The sequence below is a fragment of the Scyliorhinus canicula genome, chromosome 3 (genome assembly GCF_902713615.1).
Source record: "Scyliorhinus canicula chromosome 3, sScyCan1.1, whole genome shotgun sequence".
In the NCBI taxonomy this organism is placed as follows: Eukaryota; Metazoa; Chordata; class Chondrichthyes; order Carcharhiniformes; family Scyliorhinidae; genus Scyliorhinus; species Scyliorhinus canicula.
The window spans coordinates 107,465,156-107,487,101 of record NC_052148.1 but is presented as its reverse complement, the minus strand read 5'-3'; the positions used below and the strand labels follow the sequence as shown (position 1 = coordinate 107,487,101).

At 47.2% G+C, this 21,946-nt stretch overlaps 1 protein-coding gene across 8 annotated transcripts in view; it reads left to right on the top strand.

Moving 5' to 3' along the window:
• The first annotated feature begins 6,236 nt into the window (after positions 1-6,236).
• The window catches only part of fat1a (FAT atypical cadherin 1a), a 248,833-nt gene continuing 233,123 nt past the window's right edge, over positions 6,237-21,946 (top strand). For 6 of the 8 annotated variants that reach the window (XM_038791071.1, XM_038791070.1, XM_038791069.1 and 3 more), the window contains exon 1: positions 7,374-7,510. In XM_038791071.1, the coding sequence (XP_038646999.1) occupies positions 7,383-7,510 (128 nt within the window). In that variant the 5' untranslated portion in view covers positions 7,374-7,382. Of the gene's footprint in view, positions 6,505-7,373; positions 7,511-8,854; positions 9,430-21,946 lie in introns of those variants that run through there. The other 2 variants (XM_038791072.1, XM_038791073.1) reach the window with 2 other exon arrangements.

Genomic DNA, 21,946 nt, shown 5'->3' with positions numbered 1-21,946 from the left:
AAATGAAAAAAAAAACTTAGCTAACTATATTAATTTTAATATTTCATGGAGATATTTTTATTTGAGTTGAATTAAGTAAGTTACCTGATTCAGAAATAAATAATTAACTGAAATTATATAATGCTTCGGGATATCCTGAAGTAGTTTACAACCAATAGGCAACTGTTTATTGGGAGTAGGGCTTTTTCCCAGTTTCAGTCATTCTGAAAATATTCAAGAAAAACTGAGAAGTATCCGGTTTGTATACTCCAGCAGATTATCTCTGCTTTTCACCTTTAAATTTGGCTCTCTCATTCGCAAGGACTTGGGGGCAAAGAAACACTGTGTGTTTCTGAAATTGATGTCAGCTGCAGAAACTGGACATTGTTAGAATGAATGACAGTTGTTTACGAAGTCATCACATCCCAGATTGTCATTGGAAAAATGAATTATAGGGTAACCGTGTGGTACGTCAGCTTTTCTAAAAAGATATAAATTGTCAAGTAGATTAAATTAGTATGTGTTGCAGCCTAATACATAAAATTAATGTTTACATGAATTCTCCCAATAAATTTTGACAGGTATTTGTATGCATTACTCTGCATAATTCATTAAACCCAATTAGGATTTGAAAATTGTGACACTTTTGTGGTTCAATGTTGGTGGGGCTGACATGGTGCTTCATTGCGATGCTTAATTGACACTACGATAACTTTAAATGGTTATGCAACTGTAAAATTGTTTTTAAACTATTGGTTGATTTCAATAACATGTTTGTTTGGTTCAATTTTTTGAAAGAAATCCTCATGCAATGTTGTTTATTTTTGTTCACAACCTCCTCCTAGAAGATAGACAATGAAATAAAAGGATTCTCCATTGATTTCCCAGTGAAAGTGGCCAAATATACTTGACTAAAACAGATGTTGGTCCAAAAGGGTATTATTTATGAGGGGTGTTATGAGCACAGTCAATTTAATTTATACCACTGGTTATTTTTCATATCTAACAACCATAATTATATGTTTATTTTAAAAGGTTACTTTTAATTACAATAAACATTTGCCCCATAGGCAATTTAGTGATTTTGAGATTATACAAAGAACATCAAAAGTTTTAAATACATCAGGGTGTACAAGGTGGCGTTTCATCCAACTGTGCACCCAGATCCCAATACTCTGTCATAACAGTCCAAAAGATTGTTTCAATAAGTGAGTTATGCCCCATAACACTTACTTTCCTGCATCCAGAATGAAATTACAAAATTCTGCTCTTGTTTAATGAGGCTCTTCAAATTGTGCACAATTTCTGGATGCACGGGCACATTTTAAATGATTTTCACATTGAAACTAGTTCATTAAGAAACTGACTAACATATTCCAATGAAACTAGCAATGTTCTATTTGATTTTTGAATCATTTTCAATAATGTTCTATTTGGTTAGTCACAGCTGGAGAGCTGGATACCCTCTTACTAAAACTGCTTATTTTTAGTGATAAACCCATTTTCATTTGTATTAAATACATAATGGAAAAAATAACAATTATGTTGTATTCTGCTGCCCGCTGGTTCAAGGAAGGTTTTTTGTGATGATGCAAATGGATTTTCATGGACACTTGAACTGAACCATTAGCAGTGCAATTTCAAGCACATTTTGAGCACAATTCCTCTATTGCTCCAAATCAGAACTCTACCTCATGTCTTTTTCATATGCACTGCAGTGAATGTATGCATACAGTCATTCTACCATTGGTCTAAGGGCAGTAGAACTAGAACTACCCTTAAATTAATGATTCTCACTGTCTATTTAATATTTCGTGGAGATATTTTTATTTGTGTTGAATTAAGTAAGTTACCTGATTCAGAAATAAATAATTAACTGAAATTATATAATGCTTCGGGATATGTGTATCCCGTTGATATTTTTGAGAAAATAAAAAGCAGGGATATGTATGCACAGTGTATTCTTTCAAAAAAATAAATTTAGAGTAGCCAATTCTTTTTTTTTTTCAATTAAGGGACAATTTAGCATGGCCAATCAACCTAGTCTGCACATCTTCGGATTTGTGGGGGTGAGACCCACGATACACAGGGTAAATGTGCAAACTTACACGGACAGTGACCCGGGGCCGGGATCGAAACCCGGTCCTCAGCACCATAGGCAGCAGTGCTAACCACTGTGCCACCATGCTTCCCTAATTATATTCAATAACTATATTTAATTAATATTCAAATGCTCATGAAAATTTTGTAGGAAAGTTTTGTAGGAACTTTGGTATATTCCATAATTTAAAAATGTCGGGAAACGTAGATAAAGAGTAACAGTCACTGATAATTTCTAATCCAATTTCCCCATCTTTCCAAAGTAATTTGCACAAACTGGAGAGGGGAGCAGGACTAATTGTTAGGCCTTATAAAGAGAAAATATTGGAGAGAGCCAAACGGCCTCCCTCTGTGCGGTATTTTCTTTTATCATTCGAGGATGTGGTGTTGCTGGCAATGCCAACATTTATTGCTCATCCAGAGTGATAAATTGCCTCTTTTAACCCCTGTAGTCCAGGGTGTAGGTACTCCCTTATAGGCACTTCATCAAAAGCCTGAGTCAAAGCCAATCACTCGAGACCTGTCCATGTATGTGTTACGGCAGAAACTTGAGTTGAATAATAATAAGGAGCAGGGTCCATGGCTGTATTTTCTTCTCCCAAGTCAGAGGTATAAACCTGAAAGTTAAATTCATCCAAATGCCTATTGTTCTACTTCTATTTTATTGTTATCAAACAAATTTCTAACTTATGTGTTTCTGGTGCCCAGTGCCATGGGCTGAATGTCATTTGTGGAAAATTGAATTGGATTGGATTTGTTTATTGTCACGTGTACCGAGGTACAGTGAAAAGTATTTTTCTGCGAGCAGCTCAACAGATCATTAAGTACATGGGAAGAAAAGGGAACAAAATAAAATACATAATAGGGCAACACAAGGTACACAATATAACTACATAAGCACTGGCATCAGATGAAGCATACAGGGTGTAGTGTTAATGAGGTCAGTCCATAAGAGGGTCATTTAGGAGTCGGGTGACAGTGGGGAAGAAACTGTTTTTGAGTCTGTTTGTGTGTGTTCTCAGACTTCTGTATCTCCTGCCCGATGGAAGAAGTTGGAAGAGTGAGTACACCGGGCGGGAGGGATCTTTGATTATGCTGCCCGCTTTCTCCAGGCAGCAGGAGGTGTAGATGGAGTCAATGGATGGGAGGCAGGTTCGTGTGATGGACTGGGCGGTGTTCACGACTCTCTGAGGTTTCTTACACTCCTGGGCCGAGCAGTTGCCATACCAGGCTGTGATGCAGCCCAATAGGATGCTTTCTATGGTGCATCTGTAAAAGTTGGTAAGGGTTAATGTGGACATGCCGAATTTCCTTAGTTTCCTGAGGAAGTATAGGTGCTGTTGTGCTTTCTTGGTGGTAGCATCGACGTGAGTGGACCAGGACAGATTTTTGGAGATGTGCACCCCGAGGAATTTGAAACTGCTAACCATCTCCACTTCAGCCCCGTTGATGCTGATCGGAGTGTGTACTGTACTTTGCTTCCTGAAGTCAATGACCAGCTGTTTAGTTTTGCTGGCATTGAGGTAGAGATTGTTGTCACTACACCACTCCACTAGGTTCTCTATCCCCCTCCTGTATTCGGACTCGTCGTTATTCGAGATCCGGCCCACTATGGTCGTATCGTCAGCAAACGTGTCGATGGAGTTGGAACCAAGTTTTGCCACACAGTTGTGTGTGTACAGGGAGTAGAGTAGGGAGCTAAGTACGCAGCCTTGCGGGGCCCCGGTGTTGAGGACTATTGTGGAGGAGGTGTTGTTGTTCATTCTTACTGATTGTGGTCTGTTGGTCAGAAAGTCAAGGATCCAGTTGCAGAGTGGAGAGCCAAGTCCTAGGTTTTGGAGCTTTGATATGAGCTTGGCTGGGATTATGGTATTGAAGGCGGAGCTGTAGTCAATAATAGGAGTCTGTAGGAGTCCTTGTTTTCGAGATGTTCTAGGATGAGTGTAGGGCCAGGGAAATGGCGTCTGCTGTAGACCGGTTGCAACGGTATGCGAATTGCAGTGGATCAAGGCGTTCCGGGAGTATGGAGGTGATGCACTTCATGATCAACCTCTCGAAGCACTTCATTACAACTCAACAATTCAACAATTCATTACGACTTACAATTCAACACAGGCTGTTGATAATTTTTCATCCAATAAATGAATGACAGAACATCATGGGCGATATGTAGCAGGAACATTGACAATGAAAGTTGATCTTGTATTTCTCAAATTATGTGTGTTATGCAAGTAGACTATCCTGTTGCCTTTGAGAGCTGTGTGTGAATACTTCTACCCAAGGATGAATGTGTTTTCTCTCATCCAACTTCAAGGATTCTGGTTAAAATAAATTTGCTTAGATTCCAGTGGATGTGGGATGCATCATAATACTAAACCTACGGGAGATCTGGTAAGAGTTCTTAATGTGTCTCTTTTGTTATCAGATGCTGCATATTTCTATTTATTTACCTGTTTAATACTTAATGTAAAGTTTTAATGCAATGTACGTTCGACTGAGTCTCCAGGAATTATTTCTATGGAAACTTGAGATGCCTCACTTGTGTAGCAGATGTTTTTCTTTCCTTTAAATCTAATATTTGAATATACAACTTTCTAAACACAATTGCTTATGTTTAGAAAACAATTACTACTTGAATGAGAATTACTCCCCATTTTTCCCATTAACATTAACAGCACTTGCATTTGTGTAGAACCATTATCAGACTCATTTTGACACTGACACAGGTGACCACACCTCAGGTGTGCAGCAAGGTCAAGAAGGCAGGGCCTTCATGAATAACCTCAGCCAGTACGGGAATTAAACCCACGCTGCTGGTGTCTCTACTTTATGAACCAGCCATCCAGCCAACTGAGCAAACCAACCCCCAAAATGCATTGTATGGTAAGTGTGTCACTATCCAGAGATGTGCGGGTTAGGTGATTGGCCATGTTACAGCCCCTTCCCCCCCACCCAAAAGATTCCCTCAATGTCCAAAGCTGTATAGTTAGGTGGGGTTACAGATAGGGCGGAGGAATGTGCCTAGGTAGGGTGATCATTAAGAAGATCAGTAAGAAGTCTTACAACACCAGGTTAAAGTCCACAGGTTTGTTTCAAACACGAGCTTTCGGAGCACGGCTCCTTCCTGAAGAAGGAGCCGTGCTCCGAAAGCTCGTGTTTGAAACAAACCTGTTGGACTTTAACCTGGTGTTGTAAGACTTCTTACTGTGCTCACCCCAGTCCAACGCCGGCATCTCCACATCATTAAGAAGATCAGTGTGGATTTGATAGGCCGAATGGCCTCCTTCTACCCTGTAGCAATTCTATAGTTCTATCTAACTGAAAACCACGTTTACTTGCAGGTAGTCCTGTAATCAACATGGCTGATGTTATACCGTCAGTAATGGAAACAAGAGGTCAGAAATGTTGTTGCTATTATCTGACAGTAAGATACCTAAAAGCACCAGAATGATGTCTAATTTGAAGTTTGTGTTCTCGATCAGAATTGTAATCATAGCAAAGAATTCAAATGTTTTCTTTCTTTTAAAATCTCTTGACCACCCCTTGTATTGATAGGTGCCTTTTCCTGTCGTATTTACTTTTAAACAGCGTTTAATAAAACATTGTCAAGATGTTAAAATATTTTTGCAGTTAGACTGTGAGAACTGTCCCAAAGAAACCACATTTGAGATGCTGAATTTGATTGCGGAGAGGAAATGCGATTTTTAAATACGATTAATAGTAAACCGCGATTTTATTATTGAAGAATGTTTACTCCTGACAATTCAAGGTCATTTTTCCGCAAAAAAATAGAATTGTCCATCAATTTAAATTAAGCCCTGTAAATAACGTAACGGAGTGTGCATTTAGCGCTATCATCTTGAATGATCATATCATTGATTTGAACTAAGCAATGTTCAGTTCAGAGTGCAACCTTGTGTAACCTAGGCTGATTAACTGAGATATTGTGGGAATCGGCCAAAACGTATTCAAAGCACAAATTAACTGCAGAGCAAACAGAACAATATGATCGCGCTGCTATACCATAGAGTGTGCACGCATCGGGGCACCACACAACACAACTAATTACACTAAACCGTGTATTATTCTGGTGAACGGCTTCGGGATTTTTTTAAACTTGGGGAACTTTCAAAACATTGACCGGCATTGGAGATCTCTGACGTCACGGCCTCTAAACCACAGTCATCTCAGCAGGAACTGTGTGTTGGCGGCTGAGTTTGGAAGCGCTTTTCCATGACTCTTCCACTTTATCCAGATCGTTAAAAACTTGTTTTGAATTCCTGGAAATGGGACGATACCGAAGACTATCACCTTCGGCCCTAGTCCCTGGCGGAGTCAGCTAAAAAGCAGGAATAACGTTCGGCATTTTCCCTGGTGATCCCCGGGATCTTATCTGCTCGGGAACTGTCGATTCCAGCTGGTCTGGTAAGTCGATGCAACACGATAGTGATTTCAGATTGATGCAGTTTCAAACGGGGCCTTAATTTTTGTTCGATAAATATCAAGTTAATTCATTTTGCGCTGTACTGGCATTGAAACAAAAGGGGGAAATGGGTGCTAATATACCTCTCCCTGACTTAAAATTGCTTTTCGCCGGGTACAGTTTTACAAAAGTAAATGCAAAAGAATTCAAAAGAAACTCGAATGGTTTGAATAAAGCAGCGAGCTTTTTGAAAGCACCGATTGAAGCCGTTTTGAAAACAACTCCAATGTGCGCAGTGCCAGAGGAAGGTAGCCTGCACGGGTCCCGTTAAAGGTAGCCTTTGGCAATGTTTTATTTTACTGAAATGGTGTGCGATTACTCAAGTTTACAGCCTCGGGTTCTGCAGCAATCGTCATTGCATCCCTTATAAAGCTTTCCTGTTCGAACATTGTAAAAGAGCGCCACCGCGTGCTGGCAGAAAGACAGAACAGGGAGGTTCACAGTCATCTTTAACAGTACAGCGGGGGCAGTGCCCCCAATATCCATCCTGGTCAATATTGAATGGAAGGCACAGGCTCAGGAAAGGCAACATGCAATGTTTTCACAATGTGCATTTATTCGCGAGCTCGGTGGAGTTTATTTGAGAGGTGCAACTGGGAGGTTTATTTTCCAAATCGAACAATTCTTTGCATTGAGTAATTTTAGAAAAAAAAACACATTTCCAGTCACGTTTTCAAGGTGCAGACTTTTCACCGCAATTCGAGTGGGCGCGGGTTATCTCAAAATGCTCCTTCCTTACAACTCCACAATAAAGATGACTAACCTGACCTTTTTACCCGGGGTCAGGACAATGTTGCGATGATTAATACTTGGAAATGTGATGTGGATGATAATTTTTCGAACTGCAGTTTTTTTAAAAGACAGTTCAGGTGAGGCCCGTCATTCAGTTCAATCTGATTTCCGCTCAGTTTTCAATTTGCTGTATTTGTTTGCGTGTCTTTTCTTATGGTAAGTAATTCGGATAAAGTTTTGACTGGAGGTGTGTGGGGGCGAGAGTGAAGGCATGCTAACGAGGAAAAGAATATGTTTGATTTTCAATATAATCTGATTCCAATGACTGTGTTCAGATAACCCCCCACGTCGTGTGCCAGGACCTATTTAAACCGCTCCATGACATTCAGGGCAGGACCTTTTGGGAGCTTTTCATTTCAAAGTCAGGTATTCGTGATTAGGTTCCTTGAAAAAGGAAAGTGGTGACAAATATGCTTCACCCTCGGGGTGTTTTCTGTTCGCAGTTACAGTAAATCAAACTGCTGTCCTTCTGGCTCATAAAGAAAGATTTCACCTGAGGAAGGAGCAGTGCTCCGAAAGCTAGTGTATGAAACAAACCTGTTGGACTTTAACCTGGTGTTGTAAGACTTCTTACTGTGCTCACCCCAGTCCAACGCCGGCATGTCCACCTCATAAAGAAAAGCAAACATTCAGAGCCCAAAGTTTCCCGGGGGCACATTCATTTTAACGTTTCGATCTAAATAGACTTGGGGGGAGGGGGGGGGGGGGGTGCTGATTATTGGTATGTACTGCTGTACTATGTGATGTGTAAATAATTAGTTATTACCATCCGCTCTGTTTGTGTTTGGGAAGAAGCAGCGATCTTTTAAGTTGGACGGTACAAGATGAAGTACCTCAGAAGATCGGTGAAAATTGCTTTATTGGAATGTGGATAATAATAAAACGGGATGTTCTTTTCGCAGAGTGGTGTTTAGCTGACTTTCTTGTCAGCGGCGAGACTCCTGGGCCGAGGAAGTCCTTTGTAAACGGCACAGTTGCCGTTCATTTTTTTTTTGTGTTTGCGTTGGGAAATGATTTAGGTGAAACAAGTTACCAATTGCATCATTTGAGGTGTCTCCGATGCACGGAGTCCCCCCTCCCCCCCTCACAGCAGTTGAATTTATACTGCCGCAAACTTTGCAAATGGTGGGAGTTTCATGTTTATCGTTAACAGTCCGGACATCGGTGTAATCTCAGAACGATTTAGTTCTCGCCGCCTTGTTGCTTTCGAGGTTGAAGTTGGCTGTTGAATGGGGGAGGGGGAGATCTGTTCTGGCCGGGGACATCTTTGTTCATTTGAACAACAGTTTGCATTATAGGTGAGGCGACTGAAAACAACGTTGGCACACTGAATAGAAAGTTGGTTTGGTCTGGGGGGTAAACGATAGTCTAGCCGTTAAAGGCTGTGCTCCTTCCCTTTCCACCTCACTGGCTTGGCGCAATGGTACATACAGTATTGTTAACGGGACAGGGGGAGCTGCGGGAAGGGTTTCAGGTTAGGAGTGAAGTGGGAGAAGAATAGCCGCTTGGATTTTTTTTGCGGGGGAGACGGGACGGAGAAGCACTTCACTCAAGTATACCCACAGCGTAGATATATTTGTTCGTCTTTATCCCTTTCCAGTCGATTTCGCTTCCACAAAGTTAAAAGCAGTTTTACGGCCGGTGTGTTTTGATCGGAAGATTTATTCCAAAGCTGTTGAAGTGATTAATAATTGCATTGGGATAATGCATGTTGCAGTGCAGCAGCAGCAGGAGGGGCAGTGAATGAGTGAGTGATCCTTGCCCTGCCCGGAGCCACGCTGTGCCATTGCATGCCAGGGGAAGCTAGTGCCGGGCACGGCGCATGCTCAGGGCGGGCTGCGGACCGGCGAGGGACAATCTCATCATGGTGTGCTCATTTGGGAGAAAGCGGGCGGCCCGGGCTCGCTCTCTGCCCGCTTAATGCCGACTCAGAGCGGCTGCTGCTGCTGCTGTTTGGGGGGTGAAGTTGTCGCTGTGAAAAGTTTGTCTTTGTGCTGAGGCTGGCTGGCTGGTGTGTGAGGGAGAGCTCGGGGACGCCGTCTTCAGCGAGCAGCGCACGGCTCACTGCAACTACCGTGAGTTTTCCCACTTTACTCCCACACTCTGGGCAGACTTGGACTTGTTTGTGTCTTTCTCGCCTTTCTCTCCTGCCTCGTGCAGAACTCCCCGGGAAGTTAGTTCCCATCAGTTTGGGGAAGAGTTTGTGTCAGGCGTTTCCTTTCAGCTTGTGAGACAGTGGGAGAGGGACTCCCTCAGACACTCACTCACTCCCCATTCCCTCAGACACACTCCCTTCTTCCTTCAGACGCTCCCTCCCTCAGACACTCACTCCCTCAGACATTCACTCCCTCCCTCCCTTCAGACACTCACTCCCTCCCTCCAGACACTCACTCCCTCCCTTCAGACACTCACTCCCTCAGACATTCACTCCCTCCCTCCCTAAGACACTCACTCCCTCCCTCCCTTCAGACACTCACTCCCTCCCTCCCTCCCTCAGACACTCACTCCCTCCCTCCCTCCCTCAGACACTCACTCCCTCCCTCCCTCCCTCAGACACTCACCCACTCCCTCCCTCAGACACTCACCCACTCCCTCAGACATTCACTCCCTCCCTTAGACACTCACTCCGTCCCTCCCTCAGACACTCACTCCATCCCTCCCTCAGACACTCACTCCCTCCCTCAGACACTCACTCCCTCCCTCAGACACTCACCCCCTCCCTTAGACACTCACTCCGTCCCTCCCTCAGACACTCCCTCAGACACTCACCCACTCCCTCCCTCAGACACTTACTTGCTCCGGCACTCTCCCATCTCCCAGGCACTCCTTCCCTCCCTAAGGCACTCACTCCCACCCTCAGGAACTCATTCAGGCCATCCGTCAGACACTCCCTCCGACATCCTACCTCCCCCCCTCAGACATCCTGCCTCCCTCCCTCAGACATCCTTCCTACCTCGCTCCCTCAGACATGCTCCCGACATCCCTCCCTCAGACATCCTCCTTACCACCCTCCCTCCATCAAACATCCTCCCTCGCTCTGTCAGACATCCTCCCTCAGACATCCTCCCTCCCTCCGACATCCTTCCTACCTCGCTCCCTCAGTCATCCTCCATACCTCCCCCCTCCCTCAGACATGCTCCCTACTTCCCACCCTTCCTCAGACATCCTCCCTACATCCCTCCCTCAGACATCCTCGTTACCCCCCTACCTCAGACATCCTCCCTACCTTCCTCAGACATCCTTCCTCCCTCCCAGGCACTCCCTCGCTCCCTCCCAGGCACTCCCGCCCTCCCTCCCAGGCACTCCCGCCCTCCCAGGCACTCCCGCCCTCCCTCCCAGGTACTCACTCCCTCCCTCCCTCCCAGGCACTCCCTCCTTCCCTCCCTCCCAGGCACTCCCTCCTTCCCTCCCTCCCTCCCAGGCACTCCCTCCTTCCCTCCCTCCCAGGCACTCCCTCCCTCCCAGGCACTCCCTCCCTCCCAGGCACTCCCTCCCTCCCTCCCTCCCTCCCAGGCACTCCCTCCCTCCCTCCCAGGCGCTCCCTCCCTCCCTCCCAGGCGCTCCCTCCTTCCCTCCCAGGCGCTCCCGCCCTCCCTCCCAGGCACTCCCTCCTTCCCTCCAGGGCACTCCCTCCCTCCCTCCAGGGCACTCCCTCCCTCCCTCCCGGGCACTCCCTCCCTCCCTCCCAGGCACTCCCTCCCTCCCAGGCACTCCCACCCTCCCTCCCAGGCACTCCCTCCCTCCGTCCCTCCCAGGCACTCCCTCCCTCCGTCCCTCCCAGGCACTCCCTCCCTCCCAGGCACTCCCTCCCTCCCAGGCACTCCCGCACTCCCAGGCACTCCCGCCCTCCCTCCCTCCCAGGCACTCCCTCCCTCCCAGACACTCCCTCCCTCCCAGGCACTCCCTCCCTCCGTCCCTCCCAGGCACTCCCTCCCTCCCAGGCACTCCCTCCCTCCCAGGCACACCCTCCCAGGCACTCCCTCCCTCCCAGGCACTCCCTCCCTCCCAGGCACTCCTCCCTCCCTCCCTCCCAGGCACACCCTCCCTCCCTCCCAGGCACACCCACCATCCCTCCCTCCCTCCCAGGCACTCACTCCCTCCCAGGCACTCACTCCCCTCCGTCCCTCCACCAAGCATTCACTTCCTCCCTCAGACATAGAACATACAGTGCAGAAGGCCATTGGGCCCATCGAGTCTGCACCGACCCACTTAAGCCCTCATTTCCACCCTAACCCAGTAACCCCATCTAACCTTTTTTGGTCACCAAGGGCAATTTATCATGGCCAATCCACCTAATCTGCACATCTTTGGACTGTGGGAGGAAACCGGAGCACCCGGAGGAAACCCACGCAGACAAGGGGAGAACGTGCAGACTCCGAACAGACAGTGACCCAGCAGAGAATCGAACCTGGGACCCTGGAGCTGTGAAGAAACAGTGCTAATCACTTGTGCTGCCTCCACCCCTCCCTCCCAGGCACCCCCCCACCCCAACCCCAACCCCAACCCGGCATCCCTTCCAGAACTCACTCCCTCCCTCTTCCCACCCCCCCAGGCCCTCCCCTCCCTCCCTCCCAGGTCCTCCCCTCCCTCCCTCCCTCCCAGGTCCTCCCCTCCCTCCCAGGTCCTCCCCTCCCTCCCTCCCAGGCACTCCCCTCCCTCCCAGGCTCTCCCTCCCTCCCACTCTCCCTTCCAGGCCCTCCCTCCCTTCCCCCACCCACCCAGGCACCCTCTCCCTCCCTCCCTCCCTCCCAGGCACTCATTCCCTCCTTCCCTCCCTCCCTCCCTCCCAGGCACTCACTCCCTCCCTCCCTCCCAGGCACTCACTCCCTCCCTCCCTCGCACTCCCTCCCTCCCAGGCACTCCCTCCCTCCCTCCCAGGCACCCTCCCTCCCAGGCACTCCCTCCCTCCCAGGCACTCCCTCCCTCCCTCCCAGGCACTCTCTCCCTCCCTCCCAGGCACTCTCTCCCTCCCTCCCTCCCTCCCTCCCAGGCACTCCCTCTCTCCCTCCCTCCCAGGCACTCCCTCCCTCCCAGGCACTCCCTCCCTCCCAGGCACTCCCTCCCTCCCTCCCTCCCAGGCACTCCCTCCCTCCCAGGCCCTCCCTCCCTCCCAGGCACTCCCTCCCTCCCTGGCACTCCCTCCCTCCATCCCTCCCAGGCACTCCCTCCATCCCTCCCAGTCACTCCCTCCCTCCCTCCCTCCCTCCCAGGCACTCCCTCCCTCCCAGGCACTCACTCCCTCCCTCCCTCCCAGGCACTCACTCCCTCCCTCCCTCCCAGGCACTCACTCCCTCCCTCCCTCCCAGGCACTCACTCCCTCCCTCCCTCCCAGGCACTCACTCCCTCCCTCCCTCCCAGGCACTCACTCCCTCCCTCCCTCCCTCCCAGGCACTCACTCCCTCCCTCCCTCCCTCCCTCCCAGGCACTCACTCCCTCCCTCCCAGGCACTCACTCCCTCCCTCCCAGGCACTCATTCCCTCCCTCCCAGGCACTCACTCCTTCCCTCCCAGGCTCTCCCTCCCCTCCTCCCAGGCTCTCCCTCCCCCCATCCCCCTCCCTCCTTCCACCCTCCCCCTCCCTCCCTCCTTCCACCCTCCCCCTCCCTCCTTCCACCCTCCCCCTCCCTCCTTCCACCCTCCCCCTCCCTCCTTCCACCCTCCCCCTCCCTCCTTCCACCCTCCCCCTCCCTCCTTCCACCCTCCCCCTCCCTCCTTCCATCCTTCCCGGCACTCCCTCCCTCCCTCCTCCTAGGCACGCCCTCCCTCCCCCGCCCTCCCTCCCTCCCCCGCCCTCCCTCCCTCCTCCCAGACACTCCCTCCCCTCCTCCCAGACACTCCCTCGTTCCCTGGCACTCCCTACCTCCCCCCAGGGCCTCCCAGGCACTCCCTCCCTTGGGCACTCTCTGCCTCCCTCCCAGGCACTCACTCTCTCCCTCCCTCGGGCACTCTCTGCCTCCCTCCCAGGGCCTCCCTCTCTCCCAGGGCCTCCCAGGCACTCCCTCCCTCGGGCACTCTCTCCCTCCCTCGGGCACTCCCTCCCTCCCTCGGGCACTCCCTCCCTCCCTCGGGCACTCACTCCCTCCCTCGGGCACTCACTCCCTCCCTCGGGCACTCTCTCCCTCCCTCGGGCACTCCCTCCCTCGGGCACTCTCTCCCTCCCTCGGGCACTCTCTCCCTCCCTCGGGCACTCACTCTCTCCCTCGGGCACTTTCTCCCTCCCTCGGGCACTCACTCTCTCCCTCCCTCGGGCACTCACTCTCTCCCTCCCTCGGGCACTCACTCTCTCTCTTCCTCGGGCACTCTCTCCCTCTCTCGGGCACTCACTCTCTCCCTCCCTCGGGCACTCCATCTCTCCCTCCCTCGGGCACTCCATCTCTCCCTCCCTCGGGCACTCCATCTCTCCCTCCCTCGGGCACTCCATCTCTCCCTCCCTCGGGCACTCCCTCTCTCCCTCCCTCGGGCACTCCATCTCTCCCTCCCTCGGGCACTCCATCTCTCCCTCCCTCGGGCACTCCATCTCTCCCTCCCTCGGGCACTCCATCTCTCCCTCCCTCGGGCACTCACTCTCTCCCTCCCTCGGGCACTCACTCTCTCCCTCCCTCGGGCACTCACTCCCTCCCTCCCTCGCGCACTCCCTCCCTCCCTCGCGCACTCCCTCCCTCCCTCCTTCACGCACTCCCTCCCTCCCTCCCTCCCTCCTTCACGCACTCCCTCCCTCCCTCCTTCACGCACTCCCTCCCTCCCTCCCTCCTTCCCTCCCTCCTTCACGCACTCCCTCCCTCCTTCACGCACTCCCTCCCTCCTTCGCACTCCCTCCCTCCTTCACGCACTCCCTCCCTCCTTCACGCACTCCCTCCCTCCCTCCTTCACGCACTCCCTCCCTCCCTCCTTCACGCACTCCCTCCCTCCCTCCCTCCCTCCTTCACGCACTCCCTCCCTCCCTCCCTCCCTCCTTCACGCACTCCCTCCCTCCCTCCTTCACGCACTCCCTCCCTCCCTCCCTCCTTCACGCACTCCCTCCCTCACGCACTCCCTCCCTCCCTCCTTCACGCACTCCCTCCCTCCCTCCCTCCTTCACACACTCCCTCCCTCCCTCCTTCACACACTCCCTCCCTCCCTCCTTCACACACTCCCTCCCTCCCTCCTTCACACACTCCCTCCCTCCCTCCTTCACACACTCCCTCCCTCCCTCCTTCACACACTCCCTCCCTCCCTCCTTCACACACTCCCTCCTTCACGCCCGCCCTCCCTTCCTCAGGCACTCACAGGGCAAAAGAGGGGGGGAGGGAAACAGACAGCTCCATGAATCTAAGCTGGGCATTTGCTATAAAGTTTCCACAGGCACACATATTTACATTGTTTGATTTGTGCAAATATATCCCCCTCCACCCCCACCACACAAAACCCAGATTTTTGTCGCTCCATATGGAGCCAGCCCGGATTGGTTAGCAGGTTGGCAGCAGAACTCGACTTGCATTCGAGAGAAAATAAACTTTTTCGGGAAGCCGCAACAACAGGAGCAGGCATTCTCCAGAAAGAGTGCCTTTCTTTTCAGATTCTCTGACCCGATTCATTTCTCTCTCTCACCGGGTTGAGGGAATTCGATCCTCCAGATAAAGCGGCTTCTCTATCTCTGAGCAGCAGGCGTGTTTTTGTTTAATCTGGCCAGGGCAGTGTTGCATGTATTTGTGGCTCTGGAACTTACAGATTTGTTATATTGGAGACAGTAACAATATTGAAATCAGAGAGGTCCCGAGAAGCACGGCGCCTTCTGACCAGTTGGGAGTTGCATGTTTAATTTTAAACATGACTTCTTGGTAATCCAACTTGGCATTTTGCAGTACATGCATCAGCCCCCATCGCTTACGAAGCGACGTTGCCGCTCAGTGAGCAGACACGTGCTAAAATACACCCCTGCTTCCACAGTGCAGCTTTAATTACTATTTTTTTTAACCGAACCCTTTGTAACATAATTGTAAACATTTGTCCAGAGCTCGCTCAGGTGTTGTGTCCTCAGCTGGGTTTCAAATTCTACCATTTAAAATGGTGCACAGTTGATCTGGTGAGTCGCTGGAGTGCATTTTGTAATGAATGGTCGTGACCTGAGAAACTCATTCCTTTCAATCGTTAGTGAATCGATCATTGATTAGGTTGAGCGAACCTTGCTTTTGTTGTGTTAGCCTGTAACAGGAGCTTCGGCAATCATAACGATTCAGGGATGAAAGAAATCTGATTGGGGGTGGGGGGGTGTCGGGGGAGACTGCTGATAAAGTCAAGTCAGTGACATTTCATGGTCATTTTAATTTTCTGTTACATTGGAAATCAGCATAGCGATAGAGACCCATTGATTTGTTAATTTATATTGAATTGACTTGAAACTTGGCAATTAAATTGTTGGAAATAAATAAATTACAGTTTAAGAATTGAACTAGTTATTAAGCTGATGCCAGTTTTAATGAACTACTTTAGATACACAGGACAGTTGATAAAAAATGTCATGTATTCTGTGACTTTCTTTTCACGGTCCATCTGAGGTAGATTCAAACGTTTGGTAAATTTATTTCAGATTTGCAGAACTTGGTCAACAACTCCCACAAAAGCAATTTAGCAAATATTTAGACAGCTTGCATTCCCGAAAGAAAACTTTCAGGATCCTTTAGATTTGTTTTTCCAGTGTTAGATCTCTTTTGCAATTACCTGTCTATATTGCCTGCTGCAATTCTGAAATCTCAGCAGTTAATTTTATCTGCTTGGTATGATTTACTATTTTGTTCCTGGACTTGATGCTTTATTGTCAAGGTCCTGTTTGCAAGTCAGCAAGCTTTGTTAAATGGTTATTCAGGATTGACAAATGTGGGGGCTGGGGTGAGCTGATGTAATGAGCTAAACTTGCTTTGGGACCAATAGGGGTGTTTGCTTTCGGCACTCGCAGATAAAGCATCAGGTTTGCAGACTTAGCTTACTGTACCTAAAACTGAGATAACAGTATTATGTTTAATCTGGTAATTGAGAAGCTTAGTTTAAATCTGTGCTAATATTTCAACTTGCTTTATAAATCAGGAACCTTTTGAGCTTGGGATCAAAATTGTAATTAATATCACCCAGTAACATAACTATCGGTTTTAAAAGGAGGAATGATCTTATTCAGTTGCTTTAAGAGCCGTATTATTTTGTACACAAAGTACTGAAGAAATCTAATGGATAAAATGATCTTGAACCACATTTCTGCTTCTGCATGTTCGAGCATCATTGGTATTCTCCTGCGACAGAAGTCAAACCTTGGCAGAAACTTGACTTTGTACAAAGGAACAGATTGTAGGAGTCCGAGAAGAAAATTCCAATCCTTGCCAGTATATCAGTCTTAACATTGATGTGGAAAGTTGCTTTCAGAGAAAAAGGATGTTGCAGATTCCTTATAGTAAACTCCATAATCCCAGAAATCCCTTGGCATTTCAACAAGAACTTATTTTGTTTGTTCCAATTCCCTGGTTGGTATTTGTCACATTGGCAGTATAATATGTTCTTTTTCACATTTTTGGACAGATTGCATGTGTTAATGGCGTTTTGTGGCTAAAAGTATTCTAAAATAAGATTGGGGTTATGTGTGCTCCATTTAAAGACTTTGAAGGCATGTCTGAACATGCCCTACGAACGCTGCAGTTTCCTTCACTAACTGAGCATTCTGAACTTTGCTGCAAATTTGTAAATTTTGTGACATGAACTCACATAAGTACCATTGCGCAAAACCACCATGAATTAGATGCGCAGTCTGTGGGACTAACTGATGATTCTTCCAATTGAACACTGGAAATTTGGACACATTGATTTCCATCTTGATTCTCTGATCCTTGCTCTGATTGAGAGAGATACTGAACTGGCAGCCTTGCATCATGACATTTACCTTTTGTAATGCACAAAATCACAGTTTCAATAATGGAACTGTAATTACAAACAGTTGTTTCAGAAAATGCACTCCTTTGTCAGCAAAGCAATGGAAAAATTTAATGGGTGAAATAATTATTAATCAAAACAAGTGATTTATGTTTATTTTCTTGTTAAATAACTATCTGTGCTGTTCATCCTCTGACCCTTTTTCAATCAACTCACGAGCCCCAAGACTCAGCTCTTTTCCACTCTATTCCTTCCTTTTATTAATAACCTCTTTCTGTTATAATCCTACCTAAAAGATTTGCTGATGATTCCCCTGTACGTGGTCAGCCTTCCGCTCACACTTATCAGTTCTTGTAATACAGCCAACACATTTAATCAGGATTTAATTCATGTCCAGAAATAGAGCAACAAAGTTCCTGCTTGTTTCAATTTGTCAATTAACTAACTTGTTTATGGTACTAGCAGTGTTAACAGTTATCCACCATCTAAGCATTGGTGGAGTTGACCCTAATCGTTCCTCATCTATCATTCTTGGCTTCATTACCTTCTCAGACTTGAAATGGAACTCGTGTATGGCTGCCTCCAAGAATTTCAATTTGCTTTCTCTTTCCTTCACCAATTCTTAACCCTCTATAAGGTACAGGCTTGTCTGCGGTCATGTCTGGGAAGCTTTTGTAGAACCTCAGTCACATTTCTCAATGATGTGGAGATGCTGCCGTTGGACTGGGGTGAGCACAGTAAGAAGTCTTCCAAACCAGGTTAAAGTCCAACAGGTTTGTTTCAAAACACTAGCTTTCGGAGCACTGCTCCTTCCTCAGGTGAATGAAGAGGCATGTTCCAGAAACATATATATATATATATATACAAAGTCAAAGATGCAAGACAATGCTTTGAATGTGAGCATTTGCAGGTAATTAAGTCTTTACAGATCCAGAGATAGGGGTAACCCCAGGTTAAAGAGGTGTGAATTGTCTCAAGCCAGGACAGTTGATAGGATTTCACAAGCGCAGACCAGATGACGGGGGGGTGAATGTAATGCGACATGAATCCAAGGTCCCGGTTGAGGCCGTACTCATGTGTGCGGAACTTGGCTATAAGTTTCTGCTCGGCGATTTTGCGTTGTGCGTCCTGAAGGCCGCCTTGGAGAACGCTTACCCGGAGATCAGAGGCTGCATGCCCTTGACTGCTGAAGTGTTCCCCGACTGGAAGGGAACAGTCCTGCCTGGCGATTGTCACGTGATGTCCATTCATCCGTTGTTGCAGTGTTTCCATAGTCTCGTCAATGCACCATGCTTCGGGACATCCTTTCCTGCAGCGTATGAAGTAGACAATGGTGGCCGAGTCACACGAGTATGTACCACGTACCTGGTGGTAATGGTGGTACCCATGTCGATGACCTGGCATGGCTTGCAGAATTGCCATGGCAGGGTTGTGTGGTGTTGTGGTCGCTGTTCTGAAACCTAGGTAGTTTGCTACAAACAATGGTTTGTTTGAGGTTGCGCGGTTGTTTGAAGGCAAGTAGTGGGGGTGTGGGGATGACCGTGGCAAGATGTTCATCTTCATCGATGACGTGTTGAAGGCTGCAAAGAAGATATCATAGTTTCTCCGTAGGTGGAACATACCTCTTCATTCACCTGAGGAAGGAGCAGTGCTCTGAAAGCTAGTGATTTGAAACATACATTTCTCAATAGCATTTAAGAAAAATATTATCATCTGATGTGATTTCCCTATCTCCTTTTGTCCCCTCTCTCCATTCACTTTCTTTATTCCATGAATATTCTGTGTCATTTTATTCTGAACTTCCTTTTTTGTTCAATATATTGTTTGACGCTATTCCTCCTTCATGCATCCCAACTCTATGCTATGAGTCTTAATTCTAACAAAGTACTCCACATGACTCTTCCTGAACTCACAAAAAATGAAACTTCTTACCTCCCTCGGTTTTCTTTTTACCTTTTACAATCGTCAGACTTTGTCCTGCACTCTGGACCTTTGTTCTTGGCTTTGGTTTCTTAAAATAAAAAGATAGGTTATGACGCAGTTGAGGAAAGTGTCTGTAGTGAGTTTATTGTGATGTCCTAAGTAGACAGTGCTATTTTTGTAAAAGGAAAATGCATATTGTAACCTCCATCAATTAAAGAATTCAGAGTGAAGTTAATTTAAGAATGTGCAAAAATAGACATTGCTTCCATGCCTTTGCATGAAAACCTTGTGTGTTGGAACCACCCGCTCCTCCAATGTATTAAAATGTTCTGCTGGAGTAAATTAGCTTCTGGGCAACCAATTAAAGTTTGCTTGGTCCTGCCAGGCACTGGAATTTACAGTTAGTGTGAGCAAAGCTGGGGCTTGCGACATATTGGGGTTTAGTGGAAACTAAGGCTCAGAGTTACAATGCAAGCCAAAGATTTAGATGGTTCCATGAACTCAAGAATGAAACACTTGTTTGTTTTGTTGAACAGGAGAGTTTCTTGTTTTCATGATTATTTTTCGTTACCTGATCATTTTCTTGTACACTTCATAGATTTGGAAATATATATACATAGTACTATGACAGGAGTTAGACCATACCTAAAATACTGTGTCCAGTTCTGAGCCCCATGCATACGAAAGGATGCGAAGGCATAGGAGGGATTCACTGCAATGATCCCAGTATAAAGAACTGTAGCTATGAGGGTAGGTTGGAGAGGTTGAGGCTATTTTCCTTGGAGAAAACAAGGGCAAGACAAGACTTGATAGAGGTATTCAAAATCCTGAGGGGTATGGACAGGGTAAATACTGAGAAACTGTTCCCACTCAAGAGTTTCAAGCACTAGAGAGCACAGATTCAAAATAATTGGTGAAAGCATATCTTGAAAAATGTTTTCATCCAAAGGGTGGTTGGAGTCTGGAACAAACCTCAGTCAAGGTATTCAAAGGGATTGCTTTTCAGATTGCTAACTGAAAAGAGAGAATGTGCAAGGTTCTGGGGGGTAAGGCAGGTAGAATGCTCTTTCAGAGAGCCAGTACAGACTCGATGGACTGAATGGCCTCCTGTACTATAAAAATCCTGTGATTATGTGACAGTGTTCAGTGTTGCCCTTTAACGTGAAGTGCCCTCACTGGAGAATAGGTTGCGATGTTTTATTTAATAGAGTTATTATGAAGTCTGACAAATATTTAAAAAATACAAGGTTCTATTAAAGGAAATATTTCCTTATTAATATCACAGAGATTCCAAGCTTGACCACTTAAATGCATGAGCACTTAATTAAAGCTTCTGCTTATCACATGGCTGTTATGTGTCAACACATGTTTCAATAAACTAAAATTGCACCCAAAGCAAAGTACGTGAGAACACTCAATTTCTGTGCAAAAAAGGGTTTTAGCATTTTTTTTGAGAGCTTTGGAGTGAGTTCAGATTTTAGACATTTGTAGATTCTGGAAGACTCCCACAATTAAATAGTCTGCCAGCAGTCACCATCGCGGCTTCTATAAAAAGGATAGTTACATTGGTGAGGTACCAGAGGGCTGCTAATGCCTGTCAAAATAGAGCCAAGCAAGAATAAATAACTTCGTGAAAGCTGGGAAGAAAATTGGAAGGAAATTTGTAAAAGTTTGGAAAGAATTCTTATGTCTGGGTTGTGGGATGGGTAATTATGTGTCAGTCACAAAAAAAACTTCTCAGTTCTCTGGGGATGTTTTATATTGCACCAGTGCTATCAGCCTCCTCAGCACGTCTGAAAGCCAGGTTCAAAACTGCAGGAATTGACTAAGAACAGATCTCCCTGGTGCCAATCTTGGGAAATCCTAACAATTTTACCACAGTAGTAACATTTTTGAGGTACTTCACGTAAGTGTTATAAAGCAAAATTTGATGACAAACCACATCAGGAGACATTAGGGGAGCTGGGCAAAAGCTTGTGTCAAAAGGGTAGGTTTTAAGGAGCATCTACAGGGAGGAAAATGAGATGGAGAGGTTGAGGGAGGATTGCTATCAGTAGTGGAACAATTAAAATGGGAAACGTACAGGAGGCCTGAATTAAAAGAACCAAGATAACTTCAAAAGTTGAGGTTGGAGGAGATTACAAATCTGGAAGGGTGACAGCATGGTGGGATTTGAAAACCAAAATGAGAAATTTAAAACTGAGGCATTGCTTTAATTGGGAAACAGTTTAGGTCAGCCAGCTTACTGGTGACGGGTATCGGTTAACATGGGAGCAGCACAGTGGTTAGCACTGGGTCCCAAGTTCGAATCCTGGCCCTGGGTCACTGTCTGTGTGGAGTTTGCACATTCTTCCCGTGTCTGCGTGGGTTTCAACCCCACAACCCAAAAGATGTGCAGGGTAGGTGGATTGGCCACGCTAAATTGCCCCTTAATTGGAAAGAAATAATTGGGTACTCTAAATTTATAAAAACAAACATGGGAGGAAGGGTGGGAGCGTAGGTCGTTTTTCATTTGGCTTGTAGTGGGTGAGACTTGGCAACGCTGGCAAGGGAAAATGTAAAAATGAAATGAAAATCGCTTGTTGTCACGAGTAGGCTTCAATTAAGTTACTGTGAAAAGCCCCTAGTCGCCACATTCCGGCGCCTGTTCGGGAAGGCTGTTACGGGAATCAAACCGTGCTGCTGGCCTGCTTGGTCTGCTTTCAAAGCCAGCAATTTAGTCCTGTGCTAAACAGCCCCAACATAAAAAGATGGTTCCAGAGCAGCAGAATGGTCAGGA